The sequence below is a fragment of the Xenopus laevis genome, chromosome 8L (genome assembly GCF_017654675.1).
Source record: "Xenopus laevis strain J_2021 chromosome 8L, Xenopus_laevis_v10.1, whole genome shotgun sequence".
NCBI lineage: Eukaryota > Metazoa > Chordata > Amphibia > Anura > Pipidae > Xenopus > Xenopus laevis.
In genome coordinates, this window is record NC_054385.1 from 78077162 (window position 1) to 78098987 (window position 21826).

The following is a 21826-nucleotide window of genomic DNA, read 5'->3' on the forward strand; positions in this document are numbered from 1 at the left end:
TGCTTTTATTGTAATGGCCGATCGAAGTTTATTTTGTGCCTTAAAACTTTGTCAACAAACATATTCATTAATAAAAAAAATTACTTTTAAAACTGTGTTTGATCCCTGTGTAAGCACACAGAAGGCTTATGATATGTGTCTTTATGTAAATAGCACTAGCTGTGCATGAAGCAGCACTGGTGTAACTACATATACAATGTCTACAGATTGACCTGTTTTACCAATATTTATTGAAATTGTATATGAATAAGGACCTCACAGGGTCCCTATACCTCATGGGCAGCCACAAGGTCTACTTCCTCTGTAGTTACTCCCCTGAGTTGAAGGTAACAAACTGGAAGACCTGGTTAAAATAAAAGCCTGATGAGCAGATAGTCCCATAGGATTTTAAGCATTTAGTCAGTTACTTCAAAATACCCCTCTAGCGTGAGTATACAGTAAGTACTAGGTCTTATCATGTTGTCTATGTTTCAAGTGTTAACAGATATATTTGGAAACTGTTTTTTTGGACTAAGTTTGTTCGTTATGATACGTTATTATAACTGTAACTAAAATAAATATGAAAATAACGGTAATCACAACGATAAAACTTTATTGTGAAAGAATAATGTAACAGACAATAACATCATTGTATTACATTGTGTTTACAATTGTTTATACAACAATAAAAAATATTGGAATATAAAATAAAACCCTGACAAATCCATATGCTGTTTTCAGCCCCCGACCGCTTGCCAAATTTTCTTGTCGCTTCTGGAAGACTTGCATCGGCTCTGGCATGAACAGACTCGGTGGATTTCGCCGAAGAAACTAAAGACTGCATTTTGAGCTGAAATCTGCAGACAAGAAGAATTCAGGTTTCGTCAGGCTGATTTCTGCCTCATCTGGCCCTAACATTGACTTTCATTACTTTCCATTGTCCTGTGCAAACATGTTTTAATGCAGATAGGCACCAAAAAATAAAAATAGGGTCAACAGATGAACTGATTTAGCTCATCTGTATTGGTTCTTTAGCCAACCCAAATGCTATCTAGCCATCTGTTATAGGATTGGACAGATATTCTGCTTCTTAGCCTATGCGTGTTGTGCTTTAATATTATCACCCAATAACCACTATGTTAGAGTGTTGGCTGTTTCATTACTGTACATAGAATTCCAGATGGTGGAGTGAAGACACAGTGAAAGAAGAAATACACAATCTGCACACTGAACACAATTTCATCAGATTTTAGTTGTTTGGTCTTCCTTTGGTGCATGACATGTGTAAGGGCTAATAATTTAGCTTCCCCTCTAAAGAACAAGGAAAAGCTTATAAAGAGTTAATTTTTATTCACAGGCATACCTCCAGTGGTGTCATCCATTCATTTAAGTCCTGTCTATCTCAAGCCCTTTTACAGATCCTAAGCGCGGTTGTAGAAAAAAAACCACTGAGTTGATTACATGGAGATACGCATCAGCCACCACCGCTCCCTGACAAAGACCAAGACCCTGGTGTATGCACAGTAGTTTGATTCGGCAGGCAGCACATGCATATTAAGAATTATTTGTGAGCACGCTTAGAAATACGAGAGAAGGAGCTCAGGTCAAGGGGTGATTTAATTTTGGTGCAGGTGCACATTGTTAGGAGTGGCCATTATTATGACATCACACTCTGGAACTTGGTGGTCGCGACCGAAGATGAATGGGCAAAATTATCAGAGGGTGCAGGAGGATTTCTGTAAACAGTTTAGCAAAAGGAACTTAGCAATTCAGATACACCAAGGGGGGTGCTACAACAAAATAGATTTTTGGGATAAGCCTTTTCTTGTCCTTTAAGAGAATAGTCCCCTAATGTTTGGCTAGCTATGTGGACCTTATTAATGTTTTGACACCTAAAAGGGAAGTAAGCACTTTCTCTCTGGGTCAAAGCAGTGTGTAAGAATATATAAATGTATACACGCATATTGGCTTTATTTTGTTATATACCTTGGCAGGCAGGAAGGTTGCAGTGGAACCTAGACAGGTCAGGTCTAGAAAGTGATAGATTATTCTCTTTAATAAATCACTCTGTGAGTGATAGCTAGATTAGGTTATTTAGCATGGGCAGTGCAAGCTCCACCGAGGAGTGTGAGTGAGATTAGATTCCCGGGTAATCATTGGCCAGAATTAGGAATTACGTTTTTAGAACCAGGGAGTAGAGGAGTACCCTTGGGGTTCCACTTAGGCTATGGCCTGAAAGCTGGGAGTGCTGTTTGTCCTCTTTTGCTTACCCTGCAGGGATACATACTAACCATTGGTGTTGTGACTATATGCCTATCAACAAATGTTCTATGTTCCTGTTTTATTCTCATAACACCTATGTGGACTTGGTTTAATAAATCACTTCTATGGTTTAATAAATTAGTTATATGGTTACATTAAGAGCCACTGATAGCCAATTATTTTGTTTTGCACTACAGTTGTAGTTTCACAACACCCTGCCTCCATCCTGTTGCGAGGGCTCACTCCTGAATGTAAAAGCAGAAATATGGTAAAGCTCATAGCTTAGCCTTTCTAACTATAGTCTTACACATGTATAGGGGTTCCGATAGGGTACATTTCATATAGAACTCACAGTTTATGGCAGTAGTAACAGTAGTAAAAGTGATTTCAGCCAGTTTAATTTAGCCAGAGTTTGTTCTTTGCATAGTTTAGGCCCTCTATGGAGGCCTAAGGAAGTGAGTGTGATGGGGTGAAGGGCAGCCTAAAGATTCATCAATGTGAAATTCATATTAGCTCTCTTAGATATCCCTTGGGCTACTATAAATATATTTTGATATACGTATCTATATCTCTTAGTTATTACTAAGGCAGGCCTCACCAAATATTTCACTGTAAGGGGCGAGCAGAACTCAAAAAGTCCAAAGACCTTTGCATTACTATGCACAAATACAATCACTCGTGTATAGCTATAAAGGCCTGGGTTCTTATGGAGGAAAAAAGATTGCAAGAAACAGTCTAGCAGGGCTGGAACTAGGGGTAGACAGAAGAGGGTACTCGGCAGGTACCTCTTATGCCTTAAGATTGGACTCAGACTGGAGCAGGTGTTATTGCAAGTCTTACTGTAAGAGAACAGGGAAGAAGCAACATAAATAACAGGATATAGATGAAGAAGGAATCAACCTAATGAATCCACAGAAAAGGCAATTGTGAAGGGTGTCAGATTGGTAAACAGACAAGCTTGGGAACCAGAATTGTTCAATTGATATACAAATATAGCATTCATTATCTGGAAAGCCGGAACCAAAATGCTCAGAGATACAGGAAGTCATCTACCATAGACTCCATTATAATCAAATATTTCACATTTAATAATGAAACTGTACTATGTACTGAATACCAACCAAGATATAATTAATATTATTGGAGGCAGAACAATCATATCATAATGTTTCAATGATTTTAAGCAAACCCCTTATCTGGAAAGCCCCAGCTCTCAAGCATTCAGGATAACAGGTTCCATTTATCAAAAATGGGCTAAATTGCCCATGGGCAGTTACCAATGGCATCCAATCAAATTATTGCATTCACTGTTCTACCCATGGGCAAATTTGCCCAGTGTTGATAGATGAGCAGCAATGGTTTTTTTTGTACTTACTACCTGCAGGGCTGTTATCTTTATCTTTAAAATGTTTCTATACCCACAATTGCTTCTATTCCCACCATTGTTTCTAGTGCTAGTATGAATAATTAATATATTTGCTTCACACATGGTTAATTCGTATTGACTCATGTTTATCACAGATGGTTTTGTGGGCACCTGGGGTTCTTCCAGGAAGCACCATGGAGCGATCCTCTTCCTGCTTCTTCTTTCTTCTCATGGCTGCGCATGTGCAGTACAGCGAAGAGCCAAACTTTAACGAAAAAGCCAGCTATTTAGTTCTACTGCGCATGTGTCTGCCCCGGGAAATTTGAAGAGTGAAGAAGCTGGAAGAGGATTGCTCCATGGTGTCCACTGGAAGAACCCTGGTATTCCCCATGGTTCTTCAATAAGATATAGATATGTTCATTTTTCAGATGGGGTTGTCCATCTTCCAACGCTGTTTTCAATTCAGTTGGTTTCAGATAGTTCACCAGAAATAACGACTTTTTCCAATTACTTTCTATTTTCTGTGTGACTGTTTCTAATACTGAAGTGTAAAGTTTAATTTTTCAACTTCTAAAGAAGCTCTGGGAGGGGGGGGGGTAGTAGACTCTGTAAACTGATCTACTGTAAATTGATACATTTAGTTGATACATTTCTTATCTTTGGCCCTGCTGAGCAGAATCCCCTAGTTTCATTAAAGGCAGCTGTTATAATTGATACAATAGTTGCCTCACATCGGCACGTGTGCATTAGCGCAGGCGACTTTTCATTGTAGCTTATGGGAAAAAACACTGAGGCAGTTCAAGGGGATAGTCGCTCAGAAGACGAAGCGATTAGTCGCCAGGCGACAAAATCTCCCTGAATCTCCTCGTGTGAACTAACCCTAAGGCATTTTTTGGAGATTTATGGGTAGCGTAGATTTGTGGGTGACAAATCTTATTGTCTACAATTACCTTTACACATATGGCTTCTGAAGTGTATATTTCCTAATTTATGTAAAAGGGAATGTATAATACTTTGATCTTTGTTGTAAACATGTGCCCAAATCCAGTGGTGTAACTAGATATTACTTACCTCACAGTAAATTATTTTCAGGCCCCCAGAATGTCTAGAGATTGACTTGTTTACTTGAAATTGTTTATGAATACAATATATTTAGGACCTCGTGGAGCCCCTGTACCTCCTGGGCCCCCCTGCAGTTGCATGGTCTGCTTCCTTTGTAGTTATGTCCCTGCCCAAATCCCTGTTTGCTTATGATATACCAGTATAAAAAATAGAAAGCCTATAGATGCAAAGATCAGATTGTTCGAATTCTCGAACGATCGGACTTCCACATCTCCCGACCTGCCACTAACCTTTCAGATCAAATAAAGTAGTAGAAGAACAGATCAGCCGATGTTCTGCCCCTGACAGCAATCGTACAAAAGATATGTTCCGACAAAGCTGGTAAAATCCCTCTGAAAATCGTCCGATTTAGTCCAGTGGCAATTATCTTGACTAAATATACTTATCTATAGTACAGAGCCTAGGAAAATATTATTTAATACATCTTTAAGATATGTTGTTCAAATACAGTTTGGGAGTACTATACTCACACACAATTTAGCCTCTAATAATTATTTGGTAAGTGTGACCCTCTGGGGCGTATCTGTAGAGAATTCCTTAAACCTTAACTTAAGGTATCACACTGGGAGGTCTATGAAGACAAAAAGTGTTTAACCAGTAGATCTCAAGTGCCTGAGCGAGACAGAGACTTCCCTCTCTGAAAGCTGATAATTACATAAGAGTCTGGGGGGAGAGCACAGCTAGTGGTAGTATAACAGAGAACCCAGGAGATCCTGTAGGACAAACAGGCTTTTGTGTGTAGTAGAACTGATGTTTAGCATTTTGGTTGAGTATTCCTTAACTGCTTTTTATGAAAAGGTACAAGTGTAGTACATGCAAAAAAAAAACATTTTGTTTCTACCATAAATATTATACACTCAAGTTTAACTTCACTGTCTTCAAAATTAGTTAATTTTGCTTTAGATTTAAAGAGGGTATTTATGTTAAAACAAGCTACAAAGAGTACACATACAATGCACTGAGAAAATCTTTATGTAGACATAATTTACACTGATTGCTAATTAATGTGTAATGGGTAACATATATTGTATAAAAGATATTATTGCATAGAACACAATGTAATGTTTATCAAAATATGTTGGCCCATTGATTAAGATGATTTGATATGTGTAATGCATGCAAATTCATATGTTCATTACACTTTTGTCTGTGTCTCAGCCATATCAGTCACTACAGCATTCTTCTGCTGTTTGAAAAAAACATCAGAAGTATTAACTTATCTTTATATATACCTCATAAATGTAATAGCATATTATCAGTGTGCTGAAAGTAAATCAATTATACCACCTAGAAACACTTAATGCTAAAAGTGCTGTAAGTGTAAAACCACATCAGTGTGTGTAAGTATGCTTATAATTATAACCTAGGGGTACTGGAACATAAGGAGTTTAGTTGCCCATAAATCTTACTGCTTCCACAGTGAAACCCACAGTAATAACAGAAGAGGAGTGGGGCAATTTGGGACATTAAAGGACGATTCAGGACAGCAAGCTGTGGGATTAAAAATTGGGACAGTTGGGAGGTATATGAAAATACTAGAGCTCTCCACAGTCCCCCACAATTAAATTCCTTAACTATTTATATATTTCTATGGGTTTTTAAAGGAGTAGATTTATCTTAATGGTAAAGTCTAAATTTCACTCATTGGTAGGTTTGCCACCTTTTGGTAGGGGCAATACTGACTAGCTGGAGAAAAGGGCCTGCACAAAAAGTGTCCTAATACAGAACCAAATGGAAACATCATTTCCATACTCATATTTTAAAAATATTTTTTTACGGCATCATCTGTGACTAAAAAGTGGGTACATTCAGTTGTCTTACTCTGGTTAAAATCCTGGATTCCACCTAAATAAGACCTAAACAATCTAGCAGAAAAATGCAGATATGAGAACCATAAACGCTGACTGTGTTTACCAACAGTTACTACATTTTAATAAGAGTAAAACATCCAATGCTTAGACACAATCAAAAGTCATACTTTCCCTTTAAATCAATAGCCAGCTCTAATAGCAGGACTGCAAAAATCAATTTACACCACAGGATGGTGCAAGAGGAACAGAAATCAGGTTGTGCCCTGGTTCATAAGTAAGAAAAACTTCCTTTGCATCATTTGAAGATTATTTACAAATTGTATTACCTATGTAATCACTAGTTATTTTATGGATACTGCTCTCAAAAAAGCCTTTGTCTGTATGAAAAAATGTAGCACTGTGTCTGTGAGTATGTAGAACTACTTATTTGAAATATGGAGAAAATATTGAGTTTGTAAGTTTGCTTACCTGTGAATTATAGAGATTTTAACCATGAAGCAACAGCTTCTCTCTAGGGATGTAGCGAACGTCGGAAAAAAAGTTCGCGAACATATTCGCGAACTTGCGCAAAAATGCGAGCGGTTCGCGAACGGTTCGCGAACCCCATAGACTTCAATGGGAAGGCGAACTTTAACATCTAGAAAAGACATTTCTGGCCAGAAAAATGATTTTAAAGTTGTTTAAAGGGTGCAACGACCTGGACAGTGGCATGCCAGAGGGGGATCAAGGGCAAAAATGTATCTGAAAAATCTGCCTGTGTGTGCTTGGAAGAGATAGTGTAGGGGGAGAGCTGTTAGTGATTTCAGGGACAGATGATAGTAAGTTTGCTGGCTAGTAATCTGCTTGATACTGCTCTGTATTGGAGGGACAGAAGTCTGCAGGGATTTGAGGGACATTTTAGCTTAGGTAGCTTTGCTGGCTAGTAATCTACTGTTCTCTTTAAACAACTGCCATACGTTGACCTTGTAGGCATTGTTTGGTGTTTTTTCTGGAGACGGTAATATTATGGATATTTAGACAGAATGTGAACAAGGTCACACAGCTCGATGGCGGGTTGAAGAGAAAACAGTGTGCAAATAATGCCTACAAGGCCAACGTATACACTACTACAGCGGTGGATACGGATTACGTAAAATATATTATGGCTGCTTGAAAAAAGTGACTCCGGTGTTTTTTCTGGAGACGGTAATATTATGGATATTTAGACAGAATGGGAACAAGGTCACACAGCTCGATGGCGGGTTGAAGAAAACAGTGTGCAAATAATGCCTACAAGGCCAACGTATACACTACTACAGCGGTGGATACGGATTACGTAAAATATATTATGGCTGCTTGAAAAAAGTGACTCCGGTGTTTTTTCTGGAGACGGTAATATTATGGATATTTAGACAGAATGGGAACAAGGTCACACAGCTCGATGGCGGGTTGAAGAAAACAGTGTGCAAATAATGCCTACAGGGCAAATAATGCCTAAAAGGTCAACTTATACACTACTACAGCGGTAGTAAAATAAAAAAAAGTAAAATAAAAAAAAAATGAATATTAAAAAAAAAAAATTAAAGTTGGTGCTGCTGAACTACTAGGAGCAGCAGATTAGCACACCAGTCCCACTCCCCAACACTGCTAGACTAATAGCACTGGGCTCTTATAGTAGTAGTAGTAGTAGTAGTAGTAAAACAACAAAAAAATAAATAAAAGCAGTCCTTACAAGGACTACTGTTATTGCAGCAGTCAGCAGATGAGATCAGAAGCAGGACAGCTGCCCACTGCAGCTACATACAGAGCACTGCAGTAGAAGGTAGATTACTAGCCAGCAAAGCTACCTAAGCTAAAATGTCCCTCAAACCCCTGCAGACTTCTGTCCCTCCAATAACAGAGCAGTATCAAAACGATTACTAGCCAGCAAACTTTCAACTGTCCCTGAAATCACTAACAGGCAGCAGCTCTCTCCCTACACTATCTCTTCAGCACACACAGGCAGAGTGAAAAAACGCTGCAGGGCTTCGGTTTTTATAGGAAGGGGAGTGGTCCAGGGGAGAGCTTCCTGATTGGCTGCCATGTACCTGCTGGTCTGGGGTGAGAGGGCAAAAAAAAGCGCCAACAATGGCGAACCCAAAATGGCGAACGTCGCGCGACGTTCGCGAACTTCCGGCGAGCGCGAACACCCGATGTTCGCGCGAACAAGTTCGCCGGCGAACAGTTCGCGACATCTCTACCAGGCTTGTGTAGTGTAATGTATTTGCTGTAACACAGTGGTCCCCAACCAGTAGCTCGCGAGCAACATGTTGCTCGCCAACCCCTTGGATGTTGCTCCCAGTGGCCTCAAAGCAGTTGCTTATTTTTGAATTTCTGGCTTGGAGGCAAGTTTTGGTTGCATAAAAACCAGGTGTACTACCAAACGGACCCTCTTTTAGGCTGCCAGTACACCTAGGGGTGACCACATAGCCAATCACAGCCCTTATTTGGCATCCCCATGGACTTTTTCATGTTTGTGTTGCTCTCCAAGTCTTTTTTACATTTAAATGTGGCTCACGAGCAAAAAAGGTTGGGGACCCCTGCTGTAACATATACGTCCATTCAACTTTAACTTCCCGCCGTATGTAAATAAGGCAGCGTTAGCACAACTTCGCTTCACTTGGCGCAGTAATGCTAGTGCAACTTCGCCAGCATTCGGACCCTGGAAGCCACTTCGGATTTTAGTGAATTACCATTGTCCTGGCGAATCTACACCTGCCGAAGTGTTTGCGCTGTGAGCGAAGCCGTCGCTGGCAAATTTTCTGTTTGTTTGGGCCAAGGGTTCAAATGCACTATGCAAATACACTACAGGTGCTTTGGCATATTTTCAGTTTGGACAAAGCAACTGTGATCTGATTTTCTTGGAGGATGATCTGTCTCTCTGACCACATATTGATTTGATAAAAATTCTGGAGTACTGTGTGTTAACAGTTGTCTGTTGGTCTGGAGGTTATGTATATTTTTTGAAGTAACCCAGCAGATATTGGGCCATATATTAATATAAATATCCAAAAAGGTTGGAAGGGAACTGATCAGTTAAAATTGCCTGGCCCCATGTTAGTCATTATGTGCAGGTGCAAACATTTTCAAACAAGGGTTTCAAATTAGGGCACAGGCACATTGTCATACCACACATTGCTAAGAGCATATATGCAGTGGCGTAACTACAATATAGCATACCGTCATGGTTGCAGGGGGTCCTGGACCACTGGGGGGCTGTTGCTATTGGACCACACAAGTTGCTAGGTGCATGTATGCAGTGGTGTAACTACAGTACAGCACACTATCACAGTTACAGGTAAATCACAAGTCTATAAAGTAATATCCATGGAAGCATTACATAATGCTAAATTCAATTTAAAAAATCATTTTGTGGACAGAAAAGATACATTCATTGTATCTCCTATTGAATACTTTTCTGTTCATAACTTGAGACACACACACCTAGTCATATGAGCTGCAGTGCATGAGGCCACATTGTGCAATGTTTACTGTAGATTGGTAGGTAATACAACCTTTTTTTTCCTCCCAGTAATTGCAGCTGAGAATACGGTTACCTAAGCCCCGTGCCTTGCTTGCAAGCATATAATAAAAGTTCAGCTGTTCATATTACTGTGTATCCGGGATTTGTGATGTCACAGACCTTTGGCAGGAAAGTCTTTCCTAATCACCTCTGTCTACATATAGTTTTATTGAGATTTTTATTAACAAAAGCTTGGCAGTAATATCAGTTTTGATTGCATAATTTGTAAATACTGCACACCCTGGTTATAATTTTGCCCAGCCAGTAGGAGAAGGAACAACAAGATTTTCTCCATGACTGCAGAGAAACAGAACACAGGCGGTGGCGCAAACAGGTGCTCAAAAGGAAGCTGGCAAGAACTCTGGAAAGCACTGGAATTTTCAGGCAGTCTGCTGTTGACAGCTCTACATACTGTGTCTTCCATGCTAAACCGTGGCAGGATTCCATCATGACAGATTTATTTAAATATATCCTTAAGCCACATACTTACAGTAGAGACATATTTCCATATTTTCTATCCAATAGAATAGATATGTTTGTTGAAAACCTCTATTGTTCAAGTGAACGATCACCTGCCATTCCAAGTAAACAAAGGCCCAAAAAGCCCCCTTAGGCTCAAAATATAGTAACCAAGAAATTTCGGTTAACCGCACACCACCACCACCTTTCCTGTACTTGTCACCTGGTGCACAACGATAGAGGCTTCGGCCACCTCAAAATTCCATAGAAAAGACTTTCACTGGCACACAGTATTTTTAGCTGCAGGGCAAGCCCTTGCAATTTTTTAATGCAGTGCATCGCTCAATTTCTCCATTTGCTTGTGGGTAATACACTGAAGATTTCCTATGCACAATATTCCTCTCTCTCAGAAAGAATTCAAACTCAAATGAGACAAACTGTGGTCCGGTGTCTAATATTAACTCCTTTTGATTACCTACCTTCTCTGCTGAAGACTGTAGACAGAAATGTTATTACTGTAGCTGATGTTATATGAGAAACAAATGCAATTTCAGGCCATTTACTGTAATAGTCTAATCAAGGTTATAGCAAATCTACAGGAGCGTCTGTAAAAGGGCCGACAATATCAATAGCAAGTTTTTCCCATGCTGAATCACGAAATGGTACTGGTTTTACATCTGGTCTCAACTTAACTTTGTGTACAAAGATCTTTGCACAGTCCAGTGAAGTGTTGCTTTGTGGTGAAATTTTAGACACTGGCTGTGTGGCAGGCACTGGTGCTGTAGTAATGAGACCATCAACTAATTGTAGGTTTAATGCAGCAAAGAGATCCCTTCCAAGTATAGCAGTACCCTTATTCACAATGTAAAAGTCACATTTTGCAGTATTTGATTCAAATTGTACAGTCACTGGCAAGCAACCAAGCACAGGGATTGGATCCTTTAAGTAACTGACCAGTTTCAGGGCAGGTGCAACAAGTGGATCTTTTGCAAAGTATTTCAAGAAAATATTCTTTGGTAGTATAGAAACAGCTGAACCTGTATCAAGCATCAGGTTAATGGAGTGTCCCTTGTCAGCAGAAGCAGTACTGACACTGCACATAAACTTGTCTGGAATAAATGTACCAGCTTTATCCACACTTAACTCCCACTTGTTAATAAATTGAACTACAATTTGTTTTTTTGTTTTCAAGCAATGTGGAATAAATCTACGATAAAGGATGAGTCCAATATTGCACATTTTAACACTTGACATTAAAAATATGGCACACTTTGCAACCAATACTGAGACACTAATTTCACGAAATGCTTTCGTAATGTGACTGTTTTTATTAAATACAGAACGAAACAATGAATTTCTGTGTTACCTTTAGGTAATAAATTCTACCTGAGGGTGGAATTGTGCTTTGCATATTTTTTCCCACGGTAGAGCATGCCGTTCCTTAATTCGCTTCATTACACTGTCCTATAAATATTTGCTCAGAGACAAGAATTGCAGTGAAGATTTATTTGCAGGCAGTGCTCAGTTTCTCCCTATCAGCTCTCTGGAATACTGTCCATATTTGTATCTGTGCTTAAATCAGCTGTATGCTTAATGAAACAAAAAGAATGGCAACAGACCATGTGTTGAGATTGAGGCGACTGGGCCCCATGCATTGCAGGCTAATCTGGGAGGCTCCTTAGTTTTTATAGCATGGTTCAAGGCTCATTTTAGGGGAGGGTAGAGAGGGTATTTATCTTGGATGCCCTTGGTTCAAAAAGGAATACATCAGGGATGTCTTTCTTTAGTACTGATAGGGCCCATAGAAAAAATACCTACCTATTTAAAATAAGCCTGTCTGACCTGTTGGCCTTCAGCCTAACTGCTGTAGCAGGGACCTGGATAGGGCAACTCACAATTTGTCCAAGCAGATGGTACTACCCTGCAAGTATCCCTGGTAAACCCTGATTCTTCTCTGCTTACAGTTCTATATACTATTATTTTGCTGCAACTATACTGTTAATGGCTATTTATGCCTGACATACCCAGAATATCTGTTATAACCCCTTGGCTAATCTGCTACAGGTTCAGGCTCAACACAAGTAAATTATACCAATTTTCTAAATTAAAGTTAATTGATGTTATTGATCACCATAGTTGATTACCTGAATACCATTGTTGCTATTTGATTATCTCACAAGAGAGATATCTCTGTTGTGAAATGGCCCCACAGCCATTTAATGATGACAGCTAAGTGACAGACAATAGACAATAACTGAAGTACCTGTAGCTATGGCTCTGTCGATGGTCAGGGATAATAATATATATGTTCTGGGTTTACTGCCATTATTCTCACAATATATGTTCTGGGCTTATTGCCACTATTGTAGCAATGTGTGCCAAGAGCCATTACGTTTGTTAAAGGGGACACTACCACTCTTTTAGCAAAGATGTGTGGGGCTGACACCATTTGTTAATTTGTGTCTTATTATTATTATTATTACTATCATTATTACTAATAATCATCATCATCATTATTACCATATATTTATAAAACACCAACATTCTGCAGTTATGTTATACCCTTTTTAGGAAGGACAGAGGGATTAAAAAGGGTGGAAGAGTGTGTTTGTATGTAAAACCTGAATTCAAGCCATGCGCTAAAGAAATAACCGCAGATGGCACCGGTGAGGGTGTGCAATCCCTCTGAGTAGAGATTTTGACTGGGCAAAAGGTTACAAAGAAAATTATCATTGGTGTATGCTATAAACCACCTCGTATAAGTGACGAGAATGAAGAACGGCTACTCTTACAAATAGTAGCGGCTTCACAACTAGGTCAAGTTATTATTATGACTTCAACTTTCCAAACATTGACTGGGGTAATGGGGTTGCCAAGTCAGAAAAAGCTAGTAGGTTTGTAAATATGCTGAATGACAACTTTTTATTTCAGGAACTTCTAGCAACTTCTAGGAATGATTCTCTTTTGGATCTTGCAATAACTAATTAACAAGTTAGCTGGGACAGCCGAAAGCTTTATCAGGTATAAAGAGGCCAATAAATAATGCAAAAAGCTATCAGACAAGCTAAAATTGAGATGGAAAATGGTATTGCAGCAAAAAGTAAAAATAATTCAAAATCCAAAAGCAGAGATTCTAAACTGTTATTTTTGTCTGTCTACACAAATGAGGGACCAACTAATGAAGGTTTCCTTCTTAATAGTCCCAAATCTAATACTAATACTAATGATGCGTAAATCAGGGCCGGAACTAGGGGTAGGCAGAGTAGGCACCGTGCAAAGCCGGGGGGGCGCCAGGCACGCCCCTCCTCTGTCGCCTACTCCCAGTCCGGTGCCTGACTCTTTGAAGTTTTTACGGCTTCTTGCGCTCCTGCGCATGCGCGCGAATGTATCTCTCGCATGCGCACATTCGCGCCAGTTCGCGCATGCGCAGAAGCGCAAAAGAAGTAAAAACTGCAGCTTTTCTTGCGCATGTGCACTGGAGCGCCACCTTGCGCATGCGCACTTGGGCTCAGCCGGGCCCGCGTTCGCCGGCTTGCCTTGGGCGCCTGTGCGGCGCGGCTCGGCCCTGGCGTAAATTGCAAGTTATACACTAAATGGCAGTGTGTTGTGAGTTTCCTTAATTGAGAAGGATCTTGGGATTTTTGTAGGCAACATGTTTTCTAATTGCAGGCAGTGCCATTCTGAGGCTTCTAAAGCAAATAAAGTGCTGTCTTGCATAAAAAAGGGCATTGACTCAAGGGATGAAAAGAGTGCAGAGACGTGCAACTAAACTGGTTGGAGGGATGGAAGACTGTGAAGGTTGGGTTGTTTTCTCTGGAAAGAAAAGACGTTTGAGAGGGGACATGATTACTCTTTACAAGTACATTACAGAACATTATAGAGAAATTGCAGGGGACCATTTTTTCCCATAAAGAGGATCACCACACCAGAGACCATCCCATTTAGACTATTGGAAAATAACTTTCATTTGAAGCAGCGTAGGTGGTTCTTCACAGCGAGGGCTGTGAATTAATGGAATGCCCTGCTACGGCTCCCTGCCTAACCAGCTTCTAAAATTGCACCAACAAGCGTTTCACCCACAACCTGCGGGCTTTTGTCAAGGCAGGAGAGTAAAAGACCTAGTTAAGGGGCAGCTATCCACTATCCGGGAGGGAATACTCTGTGGGTGAAGGGGTTGGCGGTGGAGTGGATCTTTGGGTAGCATTTTCCAACTTACCAAGTGCTTGAGGCACAGCATATTTAAAGTCACGGATAAACCAGACACTAGGTGTCGATTTGCTTATCTATTATCTGGGAGGGGATTCGATGCGGGTGAAGATGGATGTGGTGGATTGGAGCCTGAGAAAGTTAAGGATTTGATCCAAGCCATTTAACCATTACCTGCGGCTGTCATATAGTCACTGTGCCAGGCAGGTTAATCAATTCCCCAGATATATCACAATTCGTTTCCCTGTTACTAATCCTGTTTTTAATTGCTGATCTCTGGACAAACTTTTATTTTAATTTGGTTATTAAAAGTTATGTTTTGACCAATTTTCTATATGAGACTTTGGATGCAATAGATGGGAGGGTGCAGCAATATGGGTCAGTTCTCTTTGTCTCTTCTTTTCACATTTAACTACAGAAAAAGCAGACCCTGCGGTTGCAGAGGACCCCAGAATGTAGGGGGTCCAGTGAGGCCCAAATGAATAAACAATTTTAATTTATACCTTGGAAGAATAGGCCAATTTGCTGATAAATTGTTGTGGGCCCAGTAACATCTAGTTACACCACTGAGAGATACTGATAATAGTGATGATTTTCTGGAAAATGTGAAATGCCTGAATTACAACTCCAAGGAATTTACCAGCTAGAAAAGGCTGTCCCTGTCTCTTCCAATGAACTTTTTAACTGTTTAGAAAGAATTGCACTGTTTTGTCTTCTGTGAACAAACAGCTCAGTTATGATCTTCCATTAATCTGGGTTTAACCTTTATTGTAGCTTCATTGTTAGCAGGTTTGTATTGGCTTTCATAATAAATAAGTAAATATTGCAGTTAATTAGATTTTGATTAGATTTTTTTCTTAAAGGAAAACTATACCCCCCAAACAATGTAGGTCTCTATAAAAAGATATTGCATAAAACAGCTCATATGTAAAATCCTGCTTCATGTAAATAAACCATTTTCATAATAATATACTTTTCTAGCAGTATGTGCCATTGGATAATCATAAATAGAAAATTGCCATTTTAAAAAATAAGGGCCGCCCCCTGGGATCGTAGGATTCACTGTACTCACAAACATACTAACAAACCATACATGTTAGGTCACATGAGCCAATTGACAGACAGAGTTGTGTCTTTTGCTTCCACACTTCTTCCTGTTACAGTTAGAGTTGAAGTATTTCTGGTCAGGTGATCTCTGAGGCAGCACAGAGACCATCACGAAATGGTGGCTCAAGGCAAGAGATGTAAAAGGGCAATATTTACTTAAATATATATTCCAGTTTGGTAAGATTCTTTAATATGCCACTTAATATGATATGAACTATCTGTTGCTTAAGTGTTCATTTTGGGGGTATATTTTTCCTTTAAGTATAATCCTGACAAGAAACCCATTAAAGCATTTCTTTCGTGACTAAACTTCTTCCATTCTCTCCTTTCATGGAAGCATGGTCTCTGCCTAGGTTCAGGCAGACGTGGCATATATTGGCAAAAAAACTGCAAGGGTCACATTTCACAGCCGATATTCACTGCATCTGCCCACACCCGGGAGGAGACAGTGATTATGGGAGCAGGAACATCGATCAGGACAACAGCAGCAGAGGAGCAGATTCTGTGTTTCTCTGCAGACCAAGATCTGCCATATCTGGAACTATCCTTGTACAAATTAGGCTGATGGCCCACATGGAAATTAGATGAAAATCTGCTCTACTATGGGCAACTAATGTCTAGAAAATACTTTTCCTACAAGCAATGATGTCAATTGCCGGTGGAAAAAGTTGCCTCAAGAAGAAACATTGGACTACTTTGCAATACCAATGTGAAGCATATATTTTCCTACCAGAATTGTGGAAAAGCATTTTCGAGTCAACCACGGTAGAACAGATTTATCATGAAGACTTATCTTTGGGTGTGTGACAACACTTAAACAAAGAATTAGTACAGAAAATACTTTTTTTCCATTTGTTATGCAGTTATAGATGCTCCTTCATAAAAAAATGACATAATCAAATAAAATTAGATACTACTACAAGTTAACAAAATTGGTTTATTGTCGATGAGAAAATTAGTGTATAGTTACTATTTACAAATATAATTAAGGTCAAGCCAAAAAAACATTAAGGAATCTTACAGAATAGACAAATACCTAAGAAAAGAAAATTCAAACCTGGAAGAAGTTTGTGCATCAGTCTTATCATCTTATTGCTACCCATAAACAGCACAACACAACCCTTAACAACAGCAGTAAGGGCTAAGTGGTAATCTGAGGACTGGCAGCAAATAACTGAACAACATCACTGGGAGGACCCTGTTTTATAAATGTCCTCATTCATATGTCATGCAGTGTTTAATCAGTGAAGGGAGAGGACCTGACCAGACTGACATCTTTCTTAAACGTAGACTGTTGTGCTCTCCGTTTGTTTCCACCACTTGAAGAGCTCAACCCACCTGCGGACCTCCAATCGGACTGCCGTAACCTACAGTTTCAATAAACAGTTGATTTATACTTTCTCATTCGCTTATAAACAATTTATGCTAGTTTAGGGATCTAACCTGTTTTACCAGCAGGCATTAGTGTGCCTTCTCCAAGATGGCTGCTGGTTACAGTCTGGCATAGGGAGGTCATAATTGTGCTGCTCCCATTCAGGACTGGAAGGAAGAACTCCACCCAGGGGACAGGTTTACTAAAGGATGGCCATCACAATTCGCCAGAAATCCAATCCGCAGGGACATCGCCAATATACTAACAAGCGTAGAAGACAATTCGCTAGCAAAAGCTAGCATCACTAATGCAGTTTTGAGCCCTATCGCCAGGCGAATTTTCGCTCAGGTAAACAAACACTACTCCGCAAATTCACCAGAGTGTGAATTGTACAGAACGTTACCTCTTTTGCCAGTTTCCTTCGCCACCTTAGACCTGGTGAACTGATAAATTGAAGCTACATCCTCCTCAATCGTATGTCAGTGACATCATATCCTGTATGCAGGAAAGTCATTGAGAGTGCTTTCAAAAGTTGTAACTATTAAATATTTTTGTGTATTAAATATACTAATTATTTTTCAACCATTTGTTTTAGGGTGGGCTCATGTCTAAGGCATTATAGGATCTCTTTTGCCTTATTTTGCTTTCTTGGACATTTGTAATAATAATTGGCCATTCAAGCATTTGCACCAACATCTCTAAAGCTGTCTATATGACCTATATGTACCCGCTCCCTATTCAAATTGACCTAAGGGTAAGAGTACTAGTGAAGTTTCTCTAGGCAGAAATGAACGCTAGAGAAAGTTCACTGTGAAATGCTTGTGCTGACGAATTAAAGCTAGTGAAACATCACCAGCGTTTGGCTGCTGAGACGCTTTGCATTTTAGTGAATTAGTGTAGTAGTAACGAATTTGACCCTGACGAAGTGGAACTACATGTGGCGGAGCCTTTGCAGGCCCTTTAGTGAATTTGCCCCCAGGAGAGAAGAAAGTAGGAAGTGAAAGTGATAACTGGATGTATGTTCTCTGTGGTGAGAGAGCTGACTAGAAAGGGAGTAAATTGCTGATTGTATTAACACTAGCTGTACTACAGGACTTTACAAACTTACAGTATTTTACAATTGTGAAGTTTACCTAATAAGGAAGTGTTTCATATCTGTTCTGATCGCTTTATTAATACACAGATGGTTAAACCAGTTTCTGCTCTGGATTCATTTTGTGTACTACTATATCTCAATTGGGATAACTGAGATGCAAAATCCCATATTGAGTGGAGGTACCAGTACTATATTTGCAGAGCATTTCATTCTCCCATAACAAGCGGAGGCTCAGGTCTGCTGTTACATAACAGGGTCTACATTTCACACAATAATATGAAAATGTATTACCACCAGGGCTACTCTAGTCCAGTGATTTAGAACCAATGGCTCGTAAGCAATATGTTAATTATTATTATTAACATTTATTATAATTGGTTGGGGATCGCTAGTCAGTGAGCATCCACTCTAATTTCCTTAGCCCAGCCCTGCTTTTTCTGAAGTACTGTTAAAAGAAAAAATAAATAATCATTAAAGTGGGGCTGTGGCCTAACAATACGTTATGCTGAGAACCCATTGCTTAAAAAAGCAGTCAGATGCAGAATATGAAGCAAAACAGTGGTAGAGAGCCCAGTAGCAACTAGCAGGAAAAAGGGAGATACAGATCCCTGCTAGGAGCAGCTTGCATCCACTTAATCAAATGCAACAGCGATTCTTAGGCAGGAGCCATCTGTAATACCTCCCTCCCTTGCTTACCTTTCTTGTGTGATGGGGTGGGCCTGCACTGCTATTGCTATTGCTAGCAAAGAGCGCGATTGCATTCTCTTGCACTAGATAAGCCAAATTTCCGGTTTGAAAACGGAAATTCACAAAGGTACCAAGATTGGCTTTTTGCCACCCTTGGTAACCTGCTCAGCACTGCTGCCTGAGGTGAGTTTTTTAAGCCTCATTGGCACAGTGTCCCTGATAAAATGTTGTCTAAACCAGAATCGGTTTGTTCTTCCTCCTAATTCATTTCCCGTCCAAATAATATCTCTGAACAACTCAGTATTCAAGTGTCTAGTACAGTATTGTAGAGTTTGTAAACTCAATAAATTTTTTTGCTTTGGTTATGGCATCTTTAAGGGTAGATGGCCCCATGATATAAAGGGATCCTGCTACAAAATAAAGCATCTTTCTGAAAAGCCGAATTAGTGTACTACATGCCACACCAAGTTTCATGAGTCAAAGATGTATGATAATTTACTTGTAATACGCAAATGATGGATGCAGTTTATATTTCAGATTTTTATTCGCATAGCCAGTGATTTCAGCACCCTTTTTGAAACAATCTAGAGAAGTGGATGTTTCTGTTTTAATGCAGAGAAAAAAATGTTTTTGTTAGTAATACTGATATTTTCCAGGAATGATAAATCTTGTATAGTTTACCTGTAAAACAAATTACTTAATCATTAAGTCTTGAGTACCAAAACACAGTATCAATTTCAAAACAGGATGATTATAAGCTTGGTAGTAATGTAGTCATGTGTACAAGGGTGTATAGAGAAAGATAATCAGCTAAATATTTCTCATATTAATGCATGAGACTGAATACTGTTTCATGCTTAAAATTGGGGATGTGTGATAATATAATACATGGGAAGGCTTCTGGTAAAATAAGTCTATGGCAGACACAGCATAAAACACAGTTGAAGGTCCCAGTTATAGATTGTTAGGGATGCGGCTGACTGGCACACTAGGTTTAGCCGTTACTTTGTAGGCAAAAGGTTCAATCCACTATCATGTGAGACAGATGACCTGGAATATTCTGAATGGGACGGGGGAAGGGGGTAATATAAATTCACAAATAATAATGAATCACAACTACAGAACACCCTTAGTCATCCACATATGCCTTAGAAATGCACTTGAAGTTGTGCCGGTTAAAACATAGGTGAATCAGGCTTGGAAGACCACCTTAGAGACAATGGGGTTGCAGGTCCCTCTAATACTTAACAGAATAAACAATCATTGAGAATGCAGCAAAGATTCATTAGATAATTTCTGGACTTAAAAGACAACTTAGAAGAGAACATTACATATCTTTCTTTTTCTATTAATTTTTCTATATATATATATATATATATATATATATATATATATATATATTATATATATATATATATATATATATATATAAAGTTATTTGTATTACATGTATTAATTGCTTGAATACATAAACATGGAGCTATAAGGAATACAGCAGATATGGCATTTTGAATTCCATTCCCTTAATTCAAACATATAAATTTAAGATTTCCTATACTATTGGAGAAGCCAGGATATTTTAAATTGTATCCAGCTCTGTGGCTCACTCACAGTGAGCTAAATGTGAATAGAAAAATGTCTCCACATGATCACAGACTTGTTTGAGGTGTCTACGAACTACATTTGTAATGCCACCAGCTTTTTCACATAAAAAAAGAGAAGAGAAGAAGCAAGAAAGCTTATGTTTACAGTGTATGAAGGCCAATGTGGGTTGGTGCACAATGGAGGCAGATTAATGGTTCCTGAATAAGAATCATTTATGCAATATTCAACGCTGGGTGTCTTCAAATCAGATTCATTAACGTCCAGCTATAGCAGATGTGAAATCCATCGTAAGCAGTCCCTGTCAAGGTTCCGTCAGATCTGTTCTTTGGTTTATAAATCTCCACTTTTTAAATGTGAAAAAATAGTAAAGAGTAAATGCTTTGAGTACTTGCTGCAATGGTCCCATCCACCTTACAGCAACATGGCTCTCATTTCTTTGATTCCTGTTGTGTCAGACAGTACTGCACTTGGTGTCTGTTTCAAGAGGGATTTAGTTTGTGCCACTTGGTGACCACTTTCTCTGGGTGATGGATTGTGTCCGTCCATTGATCTGCAGCCTCACTGCTGTTACTATCACTGCTAACCCATACCTGTAAATAAATTAAAATGCTTATTAGAATAGCTTTGGAAATCTTACACTGTATTGACAGATAACTGTATGAGATTTTTGTCAAACTATTGATATTCCACATATATAATACATAAACAAACAGAGTTAGTAAAAGGCATTTACAACGTTGTAACAGAAATATGCAATACACAGCCACCGTGGGTAGCATTCTGGAGATAATATTAATATATTATACATTGTTTGATTAAATATTAAAAGGGTAAAACTATAATTATTTTCCTCTAGCCCTGGTTCCCTACCCCCTTTAGATCCAGAGTTCCAAGTATATCTAGAGCAAAGTAGTGTTCACACCAGCGCACTGTATTGGGTTTCTAGTTGGGCTTCTAGGAATAGATAATTTTCACAACATTTCAACTGTATTGATTATTAGGCTGGATCCCCACAACCCATTGCTTTATGTCACCCTACATTTTAGGAACCACTACTTTAATATCTATAAATGTTCCTGCAGTGCAAGCTTGATTGATTTCTGGACACAATCTTCTTTATCGCCTACAATAGCCCTACTGTAGTGATAAAGTCCCTTTTCAAGAAGCCAAAAAAGGGTGAAAAGAATGGTAAACTCCTGCCCTCTGAGTTGCT

General features: G+C 39.2%; 1 protein-coding gene across 1 annotated transcript in view; it reads right to left on the reverse strand.

Moving 5' to 3' along the window:
• Positions 1-19541: 19541 nt before the first annotated feature.
• Positions 19542-21826, reverse strand: part of tc2n.L (tandem C2 domains, nuclear L homeolog) — a 30285-nt gene continuing 28000 nt past the window's right edge. The window contains exon 13 of the mRNA XM_018230427.2: positions 19542-21203. Coding sequence (XP_018085916.1) covers positions 21093-21203 — 111 coding nt within the window. The 3' untranslated portion in view covers positions 19542-21092. The remainder of the gene's footprint in view (positions 21204-21826) is intronic.